The 16,637-nt window shown below is 50.2% G+C and overlaps 1 protein-coding gene across 6 annotated transcripts in view; it reads left to right on the top strand.

Moving 5' to 3' along the window:
• The window catches only part of EFR3B (EFR3 homolog B), a 129,738-nt gene that overhangs the window by 97,521 nt on the left and 15,580 nt on the right, over nucleotides 1-16,637 (top strand). For all 6 annotated transcript variants that reach the window (XM_081000912.1, XM_081000910.1, XM_081000909.1 and 3 more), the window contains 3 exons: nucleotides 1,107-1,242; nucleotides 3,211-3,372; nucleotides 14,767-14,878. In XM_081000912.1, coding sequence (XP_080857038.1) covers nucleotides 1,107-1,242; nucleotides 3,211-3,372; nucleotides 14,767-14,878 — 410 coding nt within the window. The remainder of the gene's footprint in view (nucleotides 1-1,106; nucleotides 1,243-3,210; nucleotides 3,373-14,766; nucleotides 14,879-16,637) is intronic.

Raw genomic sequence — 16,637 nt, 5'->3', positions numbered from 1 at the left:
ATGCTGGAAATGTAAAGTGAAAGATGGAGATTTTTATCACATGTGCTGGACATGTGAGAAAATGAAAAAAAAATGGAATATGATCTACAATGAAATGAAAAAATTGTTCAAAAACACTTTCCCCAAAAATCCGGAAGCTTTTTTGCTGGGATTGATAGGAGATGAAATAAGAAATGCAGACCAGAGATTATTCATGTATGTCACAACTGCTGCCAGAATCTTAGTAGCCCAAAAAACTCAGGAATTGCCAACATTAGAGGAGTGGCAGACAAAAATGGTAGAATATGTGGAATTAGCAAAACTGACTCCCAGGATCCGTAACCAAGAGGAAACCAAGTTCAGAAGAGAATGGAGTAAATTTGTGGATTGTATAAGTAACAACTGTAGAAGTTTAAAAACTGTAGTAGGATTAAAAAAAAATCTTATGATGTGAATAATGTGTTATTAAGAATCTGCGAAAAATGAAAGATTAATATGAAAGCCTGTTGAAGGGAGGGAGGGAAGTCTGTGCTCGATAGAGTGTCAAGAAAGTAAGTGGACATACGATGGTAGAATTTTACTGTATTTATTTTGTTTTGTTTATGTTAAAGAAAAGGGACGCGGGTGGCGCTGTGGGTAAAACCTCAGGGCCTCGGACTTGCAAATCGTATGGTCGGCGGTTCGAATCCCCGCGGCGGGGTGAGCTCCCGTCTTTCGGTCCCAGCTCCTACCCACCTAGCAGTTCGAAAGCACCCTTAAGTGCAAGTAGATAAATAGGGACCGCTTACCAGTGGGAAGGTAAACGGCGTTTCCGTGTGCTGCGCTGGTACAGGCTCGCCAGAGCAGCTTTGTCACGCTGGCCACGTGACCCGGAAGTGTCTGCGGACAGCGCTGGCTCCCGGCCTCTTAAGTGAGATGAGCACACAACCCTAGAGTCGGACACGACTGGCCCGTACGGGCAGGGGTACCTTTACCTTTACCTATGTTAAAGAAAATTCAATAAAAAGCATTTTTTCTAAAAAAAGAAACCATTAGGACAAAATCGAGGTCTGACACCAACGTTTCCACATCGTCACTATCTTACGTTCTTTTCTCCCCTCATCCCCTCTGTCTGTTCGCTCTTCCAGCCCCAGCACTCTCACCTCGTGATCCAGCAGCTTCTAAGCCACTTGGATGCCAACAGCAGGAGCGCGGCCACGGTTCGGGCCGGGATCGTGGAGGTCCTGTCGGAGGCCGCCGTCATCGCAGCCTCTGGATCGGTCGGTAAGGAGCCAGGGTGCGACCCCCAAGACGGTGCTGACCGAGTGTTGCCCACTCCCAGCAGATAAATCTCTTTTTTTAAAAAAAATAATATTTATTAATTTTCCAACCGTTTAAACACAACAAAACAACAACAAAAAACACAAAAAACCCAAAAAGCATAAAACTAACAAAACAAGACACAAACCATTTAAAACACAAAACAATTTCAATATCTTATCTTTCATTCCCTTATTTCCACGACCTCCTCACACCTCCCTTTTTGTATTCCACTTCTGTTAATTGTTTCAACAATTCCTTTCCATCTTCCTCTGTTTTCTATCCTATAATCTTAACATATTCTAACCTTATTTATCCCTTTAATACTCTATTAATCTATTCATACTTAATTCCTTATAATATTTCTACTAAAGCCATATAACTTCATAATAAATCTCTAGCCACCCGCCTGCTCCGAAGTATAGCAGTGTCGGAAGAATCGGGACAGGCCAAAGAAAGCCATTCTTTGCGTGTTTAAACAGTGGAACTCACTGCTGCAGTTTAAAGCCACTATTCTTATGATATTATCACTGGCAAGGCAGTGATAAGTCAGAGATCAATCCCAGACAAATCACTAGGAAATATTGATTGGAAAGTTAGCCTGGAGAGGCATTTATAGTTATTTTTTATTCATTTATTGCATATCCATCCCAGCTATCTTTCCAAGGATCTCAAGGTGGTGGGTTTGGTTCTCCCCACCCCTCCTCACTGAACCCCCACAATACCCCTGCAAGGTAGGTTAGACCTAAGAGCTTGGTGACTTGCTCAAGGTCACCCCCAGTGAGGTTCGTGGGTGTGTAGGGGCATATGAACTCCGACGCTCTAACCACTACACCACGCTCCCTCATAAGATCAGAAACTGGGCTAAAAGTAAGGAAGTGCAAGAATGGACTTAGTTGATGGACTATGCAGAATTAGATAAATTAACAGGAAGGATTCGAAACGTGTGGGATCAGAGATTCTTAGAGGACTGGAGTAAATATATGAACTATTTGAAAAGTAATTGTGATGAACAGATTTACGCTTCAGGATCTGTCCTTCCAGTGAGCACTCAGGGCTGATTTCCTTCAGAATGGATAGATTTGATCTTCTTGCAGTCCATGGGACTCTCAAGAGTCTCCTCCAGCACCAGAATTCAAAAGCATCCATTCTTGGATGATCAGCCTTCTTTATGGTCCAGCTCTCACTTCCATACATCACTGCTGGGAAAACCAGAGCTTTAACTATACGGACCTTTGTTGGCAAGGTGATGTCTCTGCTTTTTAAGATGCTGTCTAGGTTTGCCATCGCCTTTCTCCCAAGGAGCAGGCATCTTTTAATTTCGTGACTGCTGTCACCATCTGCAGTGATCATGGAGCCCAAGAAAGTAAAATCTCTCACTGCCTCCATTTCTTCCCCTTCTATTTGCCAGGAGGTGATGGGCCCAGTGCCCATGATCTTCGTTTTTTGTTTTTTTTATGTTGAGCTTCAGACCATATTTTGCGCTCTCCTCTTTCACCCTCATTAAAAGGTTCTTTAATTCCTCCTCACTTTCTGCCATCAAGGTTGTGTCATCTGCATATCTGAGGTTGTTGATATTTCTTCCAGCAATCTTAATTCTGGCTTGGGATTCATCCAGCCCAGCCTTTCACATGATGAATTCTGCATATAAGTCAGGCGTCAGGTGTAGAGAAAGCAAATGGCAGAGAGGGAGAGGCATGTGGGATTTGATCAGAAATTATTGTCCATGAATTAAACCCAGTCAACGCCATGCTTTCATCACCGACACAATGGCTTGCTCCATATTTCATAATTCCTCATAGCAACCCCACCTGACCCCCCACACTCTGGATATTTGCACTCCTACAAGGGACCCCTGAAGGTCCTCTAGCCTGACCCCTTGCTCTGCGGGAATCGCAGGGGAGACTCCAATGCTCTGTGCGCTTCTTCCAGGGCCAACCGTGCTGGAGGTCTTCAACACCCTCCTGAGGCAGCTACGCCTGAGCATCGATTACGCCCTGACGGGCAGCTACGATTGCGCCATCGCCGGAGGCACCAAGATCATCAAGGAGCACGAAGAAAGGATGTTCCAGGAGGCTGTCATCAAGACCACAGGTAGGCCAAGGCTTTTGCTCCTCCCCCCCTTGAGCCAGAAAGGTCACAGCTCAGGGTCCTTTGCATGCAGGAGACTCCAGGTTCAATTCCCAGCATCGCCAGATATTCTTCTGCTCGAATTCCTAGAGAGTGGCTGCCAGCCAGTGTAGTCAACACTGCTATGAATGGACCAATTGGTCCATTCAAACCAATGGTCTGGCTCAGGTTCCTGTGTGTACGTTTCCCCCAATTTTTGTGCATATTTTTGATCGGGGAACTTCATCCGCACTTTCGGGAAACTGCAATGTGAAAGGCCCATGTCTGCGTATTGTTGCAGGAAGTTTGAATCGGGTAGATCAGGGGTCAGCAAAAAAATTTCAGCAGAGGGCTGGTCCATTGTCCCTCAGATCTTGTGGGGGGCTGGACTATATTTTGAAAAAAATAATGAACGAATTCCTATGCCCCACAAATAGCCCAGAGAGGCATTTTAAATAAAAGCACACATTCTACTCATGTAAAAACACGCTGATTCCTGGACCGTCTGCAGGCCGGATTGAGAAGGTGATTGGGCCGGATCTGGCCCCCAGGCCTTAGTTTGCCTACCCCTGGCCTAAAGCAGGGGTCAGCAAACTTTTTCAGCAGGGGGCCAGTCCACTGTCCCTCAGACTATATTTTGAAAAAAATAATGAACGAATTCCTATGCCCCACAAATAACCCAGAGATGCATTTTAAATAAAAGCAAACATTTTACTCATGTAAAAACACTAGGCAGGCCCCACAAATAAGCTAGAGATGTGTTTTAAATAAAAGGACACATTCTACTCATGTAAAAACACGCTGATTCCCGGACCGTCCTCGGGCCGGATTGAGAAGGCGATTGGGCCGCATCCGGCCCCTGGGACTTAGTTTGCCTACCCATGGGGGAAATCTATTGCATTTCTATGCAAGCAGAACCAGATTAGGAAGAATAAATATTAGGAAGAACTTTCTGACGGCGAGAGCTGTTTGACCGCGGGACAGACTCTTTCATGGGAGGTTTCTAAACAGAGGTCAGAGGGCCAACAGTCAGGGATTCTTTCTTTCTTTTTGTTTAAATTTTTTGTTAAGGTTTTTCCAAATACAGTAAGATGTAGAAAACTTGATATAAATTTAAAAGATGTAAACAACGACAAAAGATAAAAGGGGAAGGAGAAAAGAGAAAAGGAAGAGAAAGAAGCAGGAAGAGCAAATTAAGAGAGAGAGAAGAACAGGAAAAGAAACAAAAGAGAGAATGGAAAGAGAAGAAATAAAGAAAAATAAGTACTTCTGATTTTCCATCTATTGGTTACATAAAAAGGTAAAGGTACCCTGCCCGTACGGGCCAGTCGTGACCGACTCTAGGGTTGCGTGCTCATCTCGCTCAAGAGGCCGTGAGCTGGCGCCGTCCGAAGACACTTCCGGGTCACGTGGCCAGCGTGACGAAGCTGCAGCTGGCGAGCACAGCACACGGAAACGCCGTTTACCTTCCCGCTATAAAGCGGTTCCTATTTATCTACTTGCACTTAAGGGTGCTTTTGAACTGCTAGGTGGGCAGGAGCAGGGACCGAAAGACGGGAGCTCACCCCGTTGCGGGGATTCGAACCGCCGACCATGTGATCAGCAAGTCCTAGGCACTGAGGTTTTACCCACAGCGCCACCCGCGTCCCATTGGTTACATAGAAAAAGGTTATTTAAGACATTGAGTCCATGATAACAGTCCTCTTATATACACTTTCTTTTAAACAAAATTTCTTAATATAAAGTCAGGGATTCGTTAGCTAAGCGTTTTCATTGCAGGGGGTTGGAGTAGATGACCACTGGGGATCCCATCTGAATCTGCAATGCTGTTATTCTATTGATTTCTCTGCCATCTGTGCTTATGAGCCACCTGGGGGCAGAGGGAGGGGGCTAGCAATAAAATCAATAGCAATAGATTTTAAAAATATTATAAAAATAACAATAATAATAACAACTAAGAACACAGGCAAGGCAAATGAAACAGTCAATGCATCATCCAGCTGTAAGGACTTGAGTAAAACTCAGCTGAGCAGCAGGACAAAGGATGAAGAATCAGAGGGGAGACTTGTGCCTCTACTGTAAAGTGAAAATCAGTATTAAACTGTTTCTTAAGTTGCCCGCTTGGAAATCTGGATGGGTTTCCTTTTGGAAATCGCTTATAGAAAAATTAGCTAGTTTGCTCCTCCGAGTTATCGAGAGACGAATCCTTAACTGACAGGTCAGAATCTGTCCCCAGAGGCACAAGGGTGAATCAGCTTCGCCCTCGTGTTGTCACGGTCCGGTTTATGGGCGGTCGAAGTCCTGGCGGAGGACGTGGGGACCGGGGGCAAGAGGGCAGGGTGGGAGCAGGAACGAGAGTCCAGAAGCCAGGAGTCTGAGGGTCAGGAAGCAAGGAGTCAAGAAGCCAAATGCAGCAAGGCAGGGAACGTGTTGCTGTGGCAAAGAGCCGAAGGGAATTGCTGACCTTATATCCCTTCCCGGCTCTTGCCACCAGGTGCTGTGAGTTACCAAGCGGCCTCACCTGTGCGGCCGCGCCTTGCCTCTCCAGAACAAACTTAGGAAGGCCCCAGTCCTGCAAAGCCCTACTGGTCACAGGGCCCGGCTCCTGCATGCACTCCTGACACGTGTCTTTCTGGAGACAGAACAACCCCAGCCCAGGAGAAGGCTCAGGCTGACCCAGAGTAGACCCACCAAAAATATTAGCTGGGGTGCAATGATTTGAATGGGTCTACGTTCAGTGCAGAGTTAAACTGTGGAACTCCTTGCCACTGGAAGCTCTGATGGCCACCAACCTCGGTGGCTTTAAAAGAGGATGAGGCAGAAATGCTTCTGTATCTCAGTACCTGGAAACTCCAGGAAGGGATAACGCTCTTGTGTACGAATCCTGCTTGTGGGTTTCCCATAATGGGAATAATAATAATAATAATAATAATAATAATAATAATAATAATTTTATTATTTATACCCCGCCCATCTGGCTGGGCTTCCCCAGCCACTCTGGGCGGCTTCCAAAAGAATATTAAAATACATCAAACATTAAAAGCTTCCCTAAACAGGGCTGCCTTCAGATGTCTTCCAAAAGTCTGGTAGTTGTTGTTCTTTTTGACATCTGATGGGAGGGCGTTCCACAGGGCAGGCGCCACCACCGAGAAGGCCCTCTGCTTGGTTCCCTGTAACTTGGCTTATCGTAGGGAGGGAACCGCCAGAAGGCCCTCGGCGCTGGACCTCAGTGTCCGGGCAGAACGATGGGAGTGGAGACGCTCCTCCAGGTCTACTGGGCCGAGGCCATTTAGGGCTTTCAAGGTCAGCACCAACACTTTGAATTGTGCTCGGAAACGTACTGGGAGCCAATGTAGTTGGCATCTAGTTGGCCACTGTGGGAACAGGATGCTGGACCAGATGGGCCTGATCCAGCAGACTCTTCTCATGTTCTTAACCCTTCCGTGTCTCCATAAATCCCTCGGAAGCGCATGGGATGGGTGTTTCTAGCGCTGGAGGCAGATAGGAAGGAAGGAAAGCAGGTGCCTTCAGAGTTTGCCTTCATGCCACCAGCAGAGGTCAGGATAAGCTTGGGAATCGCCAGAGTCAAAGCAGATGGGAGACAGAGAGAGAAGGGAAAGAGATGGGGGGGGGGTTGCCACTGGAGGATCATAGAATTGTAGAGCTGGAAGGGACCGCGAGGGTCATCTAGTCCAACCCCCGGCAATGCAGGAATCTTTTGCCCCATGCAGGACCCGAACCCACAACCCCATGATTCAGAATCTCATGGATTCTTTTGCATTTTAAGCGGATAGGCTTTGCAGGAAGAAGAGTACAGTGGTACCTCTGGTTGCGAATGGGATCCATTCCGGAGCCCCGTTCACAACATGAAAAGAGCGCAACCCACAGTGGTGCGTAGGCGCATGCGCAGGTTGTGATTCGCCACTTCTGCGCATGCAGGTGACGTCATTTTGCGCTTCTGTGCATGCACGAGCGGCAAACCTGGAAGTAACCCTTTCCGGTACTGCAGGATGTAACCTGAAAGAACATAACATGAAGCGGACGTAACATGAGGTGTGACTGTACTCTTGAGTGCGCACGCTAAAGGGGGGGGGGGACTTTGTGCAGCAAAGGAGGTTGAACCTGGAGCCATCTGAAAATTGTAGTGGGGAGTTGGGGAGGTCACATCTGGCAACCATTGTGCCCCTCGGGTTTCTGATAGTACCTGGGTAAAGGTAAAGGGTAAAGGGACCCCTGACCATTAGGTCCAGTCGCGGACGACTCTGGACTTGCGGCGCTCATCTTGCTTTATTGGCCGAGGGAGCCGGCGTACAGCTTCTGGATCATGTGGACAGCATGACTAAGCCGCTTCTGGTGAACCAGAGCAGCGCATGGAAACGCCGTTTACTTTCCCGCCGGAGCGGTTCCTATTTATCTACTTGCACTTTGACGTGCTTTCGAACTGCTAGGTGGGCAGGAGCAGGGACCGAGCAACAGGAGCTCACCCCGTCGCGGGGATTCGAACCGCCAACCTTCTGATTGGCAAGTCCTAAGCTCTGTGGTTTAACCCACAGTGCCACCCACGTCCCTAGTACCTGGGTAGGTGAGTCTTAAAAGCCCTCTGTTGGCTATAGCGGCTCATTTACAAGAGGGAATGTTCAGTCGTGTCTCGGAAGTGAAACGGAATCCGTTCCGAAAGTCCGTTCGACTTCCAAAATGTTCAGAAACCAAAGCACGGCTTCTGATCAGCTGCAGGAAAGTCGGACGTACGGCTTCCAAAAATAGTTCGCAAACTGGAACACTCGCTTCCGGGTTTGTGGCATCCGGGAGCCAAAACGTTTGAGAACTAAGCTCTTTGAAAACCAAAGTACAACTGTATTTCACATTAGCTCTGGAAGTGCGGACTCGATTCTGACCAAACTAAGCCTCCTTTGTGTCCAGGGCTTTTTTGACATGCCTTGTTTGCCAGATGTGAAGTCTATTGGCATTATTTTCCGCACTCCTACCCCTGTGCAACTGATCTGGGGGTCCTCTCTAAGCAGATGCCTTTGCTTCGCTCCACACCAGCACCCATTACTTCTGACATGGTTGAAATCTGGGCTGGTTCTTGGAGTGACGCAGGGTTGCCGTCCGTTCGGCAAACGGAAGTTTGTTTCGGGTGCTCCTACAAACAGCTTCCTTTGCTCCAAAAATCGCCATTCTGAGGTTGAATCCTGACAAGACAGAAGTACTGTTCTTGGGGGACAGGGGGTGGGCAGGTGTGGAGGACTCCCTGGTCCTGAATGGGGTAACTGTGTCCCTGAAGGACCAGGTGCGCAGCCTGGGAGTCATTTTGGACTCACAGCTGTCCATGGAGGCACAGGTCAACTCTGTGTCCAGGGCAGCTGTTTATCAGCTCCATCTGGTATGCAGGATGTGTTAGGTGGTGGGTTGACATAGCAGCCGGCACAGCGATTTCTTCAAGTAGCTCTTTATTATGGTAAGCTGGAATAGAACTAACTGCGAACAGCTCAGCCGGCCTGTATTTATAGGCAGCCGGCTGTCAACATTGTAACCACAACAGCCCAGAGTTCCCGCCTAAAATAACTGCCGCGGACCTGAGTGAAAACTATCTACAGACCTGAGTGAAAACTATATACAGTATCCCCCTGTTGGCCCAGGGTGAAACTACACTACATAACACCCCTCCCCACCGAGATAAGGCGTTAGTTACAATCGTAATGGTTTCCTTATATACAGCACTACGCGTAATGGTTCAATTAAGCACAAAAGCATATCGGTTACATTTCCCATACTTAGACCAACAGTGATACCTGTCCAACAACATAGTCCTTTAAATAAGTTGGGCGCTTGGAAACTCTGCCAGACCGCCGGGGACTGGTAGCCAAGTCCGGAGGGCCACACAGTTCTCGCTGAGGCTGTGGTGCGACCCTAGGTGGCGTTGGAACCAACTCCCCTGGATCCGCTGCTGTGAGTGGAGCCTCCGCAAGTGGAGTGGTCTGAGTCTGTTCTGAAACGGCTTGGTTCGGCTCCACGCTGGCAGTTTGTGAGGGAGGTGTAGGTGGGGCCTCGCCATCTGTACGTGTCTCTTCTGGAGCCGCAAGCGCAGTTGGGGGCACCTCGGTAGCGTCCAAGTCCCCAACCCTGCGCCTAAGCTGGTCTATGTGCCGTCGCCACAAGCGTCCGTCTTCGAGTGCCACCTGGTACGAGCGAGGTCCAGTGACTCCCACTACTGTGGCTGGCACCCAAGGGATGTCCCCCACATAGTTCCGGGCAAAGACCTGGTTTCCTGGGACAAATGACCGTGGTGCGTTGGCACAGCCTGGGGGTTCAGCCACGGCAAAGTCTGGGTGTAGCCGGTCGAGCGGTGACCTGAGGCGGCGGCCCATAAGCAGTTCAGCAGGACTCCTCCCTGTGGCCGCATGAGGGGTGATGTGTTGCACGAACAAGTATTCGGCGACCCGCTCATGCCAGTCTCCCCGGTCCAGGCGCGCCAGTGCCTCTTTTGTCGAGCGCACCATTCTTTCCGCTTGCCCGTTGCTGGATGGATGAAAAGGTGCCGTTAGGGCATGGCGGATGCCCAGTCCCAAAAGATACCGCTCAAACGTGCCTGACGTGAACTGCGGTCCGTTGTCAGAGACAAGGACATCAGGACACCCATGCGTTGCAAATAGGCCTCGCAGCACCCGGATGACAGCTTCGGTAGTGGTGGAGGGCATCAGGGCAACCTCCAGCCATTTGGAATAGGCGTCCACCACTACCATAAAGGTCCGGCCGTGAAAGGGGCCAGCCAGATCGATGTGCACCCTCGACCAGGGTGTCTTTGGCGTCTCCCAGGTGTGTCCCTTAGCTGCCGGTGGTGCAGGCCTCGACTCCTGGCACGCTTGACAGGCGGACACCCAGGCAGTGATGGCATCGTCCATATTAGGCCACCAGACGTAACACCGAGCCAACGCCTTCATTTTGACAATTCCCGGGTGGCCAACGTGCAGAGCCTCCAGGACGCGCTGACGGAGTCCCTGGGGAATCACGACGCGGTCTCCCCACAGCAGGCAGCCACGATGAGCTGAGAGTTCATGTTGTCTGGTTGCGAAGGGCTGGAACTCCGATGCAAAAGGCCCTTGTGGCCACCCCCTCCACACCCAGTTGAGCACCCGGCTGATGGTGCGATCCTGGGCAGATGCGGAGGCCACAGTGGCAGCCGATACAGGCGCTGCCGGAAGATCCTCAATCAGAAGGAGCGATGAAGCTGGAGCCGGGTCTTCCACAAATGCTGGAAGAGGGCAACGGCTGAGGGCGTCGGCATGGCCCATCGATTTCCCCGGGCGATGGATGAGCCGGTAGTGGTAGGCAGCCAGGAAAACAGTCCATCGCAGCATGCGTGGTGAGAGGACCGGTGGAGTTGGACGATCACCGGCGAGGAGGCCCAGGAGTGGCTTGTGGTCAGTGATGAGGTCAAAAGTCCTGCCATAGAGGTATTCATGGAACCTCTTCACTCCAGCCACAAGTGCCAATGCCTCCTTGTCGAGCTGGCTGTAATTCCGTTCCGTCGGAGATAGTGTCCTGGAAAAGTAGGCGAGCGGTGCTTCTCTTCCATCTGGAAAATGGTGACTAAGGACAGCACCGATGCCAAAAGGTGAGGCGTCGCAGGCAAGGACCAGCGGCCTGGATTCACTGTACTGTACCAGCACACTGTCTGAAGAAAGGAGAGCCTTGACCGCGTTGAAGGCCGCCGTCTCCCGATGACCCCAGGCCCAAGGCGTCTTAGTGCTAAGGAGTCGGTGAAGAGGCTCAGCCACTGTGGCTTTGTGGGGCAGGAACATGTTATAAAAGTTCAGCAGCCCCAGGAATGCCTGCAACTCCGTTTTGTTCTTTGGAGTGGGGGCCTGCTGGATAGCGCGGATCTTGGATGTGGTTGGATGAAGACCGGAGGCATCGATAAGATAGCCCAGGAACTCTACCTGTGGAACGGCGATCTGGCACTTCTCCCTCTTTACCTTGAGCCCGGCCTCCTGGAACCTGGTCAGCACGGCACGGAGGCGCTCGAACAGCTGCTGGTGTGAGTCTGCAGACACCAAGACGTCATCAAAATATGGTACCACGCCCGGAAGCCCTTGCAGGAGACGCTCCATAAGGCTTTGGAAGATGCCAGGAGCCACACTCACCCCGAACTGCAACCGGCGGCAACGGAAAGCCCCCCGGTGGGTGACGATCGTCTGGGCTTCAGCAGTGGCATCATCGACTGGCAGTTGTTGATAGGCTTGGGCAAGGTCCAGCTTAGCGAAGACCTTACCCTCACCCAGGGAATGCAGCAGGTGTTGGACAACAGGAACCGGATAAGCATGCTGCTGAAGTGCCTTGTTGATCGTGCACTTGTAGTCAGCGCAGATTCTCACCGACCCATCTGGCTTGACAGGCGTGACGATGGGGGTTTCCCACTTTGCGTGGTCAACCGGCTCCAAAACTCCTTGGGCGATCAGTTTGTCCAGTTGTTCATCCACCTTAGCCTTGAGAGCAAAGGGAACCCGGCGTGGCTTTAGCTTGATGGGGGCGACTTGTGGATCAAGGCTAAAGGAGATGGGCGTACCTGTATATTGGCCCAAGGTGCCGTCAAAAACCTCGGCAAAGTCTTTGACCAGACCCTCAGTCTCTGCGTTAGAGATGCAGTTGATGCCGGTGACTTCCAGGCCGAGGGCATCAAACCAGTCTAGCCCTAGGAGGCTTGGCCGCTGACCTTCGACCACCACCAACCGGAGCAGGCCCGAAAAATCCTTGAAGGCGATCCGGAACCGGCCAACGCCTACCACGGGAATGTCGTTTCCCTGGTAGTCTCTCAGGTGTACGCGGTGAGAGTCGAGTTGCCTTTTGGACACTCTGGGTACCAGTCTTTTAATGGTGCTCCATGACACGATGGACAGGGCAGACCCGGTGTCGATCTCCATGTCACATGGAGCTCCTTCAATGAGCACCGTGACGTTCAGCTTGCGTCGCGTAGGCGAGTCGGTTTGGCCAATCGTGGTTCCAGACGGGCAGCGGCAGTTGGTGAGAGCGAAACAACTTTCCTTGGCAGACTGGAGTGAAGACTTGGACTTGCGGATCGATGAAGGGGGGGTGTCAGACGGAGCCGATCGGCAGACCTTAGCGATGTGGCCCCTTCTGGAACACTTCCTACAGATGGCGTCTCTGAATCGACACTTGGCACGGGAATGGTTGCCTCCGCAGCCAGCACATTCCGGTTGGCCCTTGGACTTCTGTTGGAACTTCCTGCGCTCCCGCTTTGTCTGGTGCACGTCATCGTCTTCACTGGAGGATGCCTCCTCACTGCTGGCCTTTTCATGATGCACCGGAACTGGCTCCCTAGCAAGATGCGGGCTGCTGGACTTGCGGATCTCCTGGGCGGAGCGTTCAGCAGCTTCTGAGGCCACAGCCTCCTCAATGGCTTTCTGTAGCGTGAGGTCTGGCTTGGCTAGGAGGCGCCGTTGCAGATGGATGTCCCGGACCCCGCAGACGATTCTATCCATCAGGGCATCGTCTAAGTCTCGGAACTCACAGTGCATTGCAGCCTGTCGCAGGGCGGTGGTGTAGTTGTTGATTGACTCCCCCTCTGCCTGGTTCCGGTGGTAGAACGCATGGCGGGCAGCAATCTTGGACGGCTTTGGTGCGTAGTGGTTGCGGAGCTTCTCTTGGATCGTGTCCCATGGTGTTGCCTGGACTGCTTCAGGCGCAACCAACGCTCGGGCCGTCTCAAACACCTCAGGCCCACAGAGGCTGAGGAATAGGCCCCGCTTCCGCTCCTGTGATACTTCTGTCAGCTCGTTGGCTTGGAGGTAGCAGTCGAACCGAGCGAGGTAGGAGTCCCATGATTCAGAGGCTGGCGCAAACGGCGGTAGAGGCACAAGTGAAGCCATGATTCCGATGCCGGCGTGAAGGGCGATGGATGGAACACAGTGCTCTAGCCAGAACAGTCAGCTCTGAATTGGTTCTGCCCAGTGATTTCGCTCAGTGATTTCGCTCTGTGATTCAGCTCAGTGATTCAGCTCAGTTCAGAGGCTGGCCGCATCTGGCTGTGCTCTGATGTCCATCAATCCCATCCTCGTCGCCAGTGTTAGGTGGTGGGTTGACATAGCAGCCGGCACAGCGATTTCTTCAAGTAGCTCTTTATTATGGTAAGCTGGAATAGAACTAACTGCGAACAGCTCAGCCGGCCTGTATTTATAGGCAGCCGGCTGTCAACATTGTAACCACAACAGCCCAGAGTTCCCGCCTAAAATAACTGCCGCGGACCTGAGTGAAAACTATCTACAGACCTGAGTGAAAACTATATACAGTATCCCCCTGTTGGCCCAGGGTGAAACTACACTACATAACAGGATGAGACCCTCCCTGCCCACAAACTGTCTCGCCAGAGTGGTGCATGCTTTAGTTATCTCCCGCTTGGACTACTGCCATGCGCTCTACATGGGGCTACCTTTGAAGGTGACTCAGAAACTGCAATTAATCCAGAATGCGGCAGCTAGACTGGTGACTGGGAGCGGCTGCCGAGACCATATGACACTGGTCCTGAAAGACCTACATTGGCTCCCAGTACGTTACCAAGCACAATTCAAAGTGTTGGTGCTGACCTTGAAAGCCCTAAATGACCTCGGTCCAGTAGACCTGAAGGAGCGTCTCCACCTCCATCGTTCTGCCCGGACACTGAGGTCCAGCTCCGAGGGCCTTCTGGCGGTTCCCTCAGTGTGAGAAGCAAAGCTACAGGGAACCAGGCAGAGGCGTGGTTCTTCTCAGTAGTGGCGCCCTGCCCTGTGGAACGCTCTCCCACCAGATGTCAAAGAGAACAACTACCAGACTTTTAGAAAACATCTGAAGGCAGCCCTGTTTAGGGAAGCTTTTAAGATTTAACAGACTACTGTATTTTAATACTTTGTGGGAAGCCACCCAGAGCAGCTGGGGAAACCCAGCCAGATGGCTGGGGTACAAATAAATTATTATTATTATTATTATTATTATTATTATTATTATTATTATTATGCCTCTGGGTTAAACTGCCCCATCTGCAAGCTATTTTTCATGGCAAAGTTAGCGGTGCAAGTTTGGACCGGGACCATCGCTATTCCTGCATTTCAGGGGGTTGGGCTAGATGACCTTCGGGGTGGCCCTTCGAACTCTACAGTTCTGTGATTCTATGATCCTTCCCCCCCGCCATGGCTGGTGGGAGAGCAGGAAAACGACATCTTGTTGAAATGCTTCTGGCCTGAAAAAAACAGTGCCCCCCTCCTCTTCTTGCCTCGGGCCTTTGCACCCTCTCTGCCCGCCTGCCTGTCCGTTCACCCCAGTCTTCTCTCCCCCCCCCCCCCGAATCTGGACCGTCTTGCATGCTCTCTTCCTGCTGTCTTTCTTTAGGTTCGTTTGCCAGCACCCTGCCCACCTATCAGAGGTCGGAGGTCATGCTTTTTATCATGAGCAAAGTCCCTCTTCCTTCTCTGCATCACCCTCTAGACACGGGCAAAGCTGGGTGAGGTCACTTTTTCTCCTTCTCCCCCCTTTACCAATTTTTCCTTCCAACTGTTTTACTCTCTCCTTTGCCTTCCCCCCCCACCCCAAATCCTCTTCCCACAGCCTGTGAATCCTCTGTTGGAGCGGGTTGGGCTGGATGACCCCAGGGTACCCCACCCGAGGCTGCATTTTAAACCTGTATTTTAAATTGGGGTCCCCCCCCCCTTATGTTTTTACTGTAATTTTTACTGTTGTTAGCCTCCTTGAGCCCGGCTCTGGCCGGGGAGGGCAGGGTATAAATAAAATTTATTATTATTATTATTATTATTATTATTATTATTATTATCCAACTTGGCAATTCTCTGACTCCTGCCGTTTCTAGCAACTGGTATTTGGGAGTTTGCTGCCTCCGACATTGGAGACAGAGCAGAACCATTATGGCCCATAGCTACTTAAGGGTGCCGTTTTGTGGGCACTAAAAGTCCACCTTCGGGACAAATTTAGAAGCCCATTTCTCTAAATGTTTGCAAATACCTGGAGAGATTCTCTGCTCTGTCCACCAAAACGTTAACTTTTAAGTGCCACATTCCTCAAGATGTCTTTGCTCTGTCTGATGCCAGGAAGCACTTAGCAAAATGGTCCCCAATCTCGTTTCTGTTTAAAAATAAAGAGCTCTTACCTTGGACTAATAGGAGACGTCTATTTAGCTCTCTATCTGGGAGCTGGGAAAATGAGAATTAAAGAATTAAAGGCGATAGATATTTTGATGGAAAGTTGGAAATAACAGCCGCATCTCTCTATAAAAGGCTGGAGCCTTAGCAAGTCTTTGGTTGCTGAACCCAGCCGGGGGGGAAAAACAACTTTCTGCACATTGGAGGGTGGGAAAAGAGAATTATTGACTGGTTGAGGACAGGGTCTCCCCAGCCACTCACTCCTCCAACTCAAGACTCAAATTAATTGCAGTTGTTTTGGGGAAAATAACCAGCGTTTAAAAATCAAGCCAATTGTTTAGAAACACAGAACAACAAACCCCTGTGTTGCAAACTTAACACAACAAACAGCACAAGCAACACAAAGACCAGTTTACTAGATAGCACTGCAATTCTTATTGCATAATATACATAATTTAGTACAGCAAAAACAAAAAACAAAATGTGTACACTTGTAAATTCTCTAATATATTTGAAATCAAATGAACACATGTCTGTCAATCTTTGAAAGTCCGTAAAAGTATAAGAATAAAACTTTTTAGGCGTTCATGGTGCTGAAGTAGTGAGTGAATAACAACGTAAGACAGTGATCCCAGATAATCTGACCGTTTCGCTGGAATCTTCTTCAGCACAACCCATTGTTGTTGTTGTTGTTTAATCATTTAGTCGTGTCCGCCTCGTCGTGACCCCCTGGACCAGAGCACGCCAGGCACGCCTGTCTTCCACTGCCTCCCGCAGTTAGTCAAACTCATGCTGGTAGCTTCGAGAACACTGTCCAACCATCTCGTCCTCTGGCGTCCCCTTCTCCTTGTGCCCTCCATCTTTCCCAACATCAGGGTCTTTTCCAGGGAGTCTTCTCTTCTCATGAGGTGGCCAAAGTCTTGGAGCCTCAGCTTCACGATCTGTCCTTCCAGTGAGCACTCAGGGCTGATTTCCTTCAGAATGGAGAGGTTTGATCTTCTTGCAGTCCATGGGACTCTCAAGAGTCTCCTCCAGCACCAGAATTCAAAAGCATCCATTCTTTGGCGATCAGCCTTCTTTATGGTCCAGCTCCCACTTCCATACATC

Source organism: Podarcis pityusensis, assembly GCF_964106645.2.
Source record: "Podarcis pityusensis genome assembly, chromosome: 3".
NCBI lineage: Eukaryota > Metazoa > Chordata > Lepidosauria > Squamata > Lacertidae > Podarcis > Podarcis pityusensis.
Note: the sequence above shows the minus strand (reverse complement) of the source record. Positions and strands in the feature narration are given on the sequence as shown.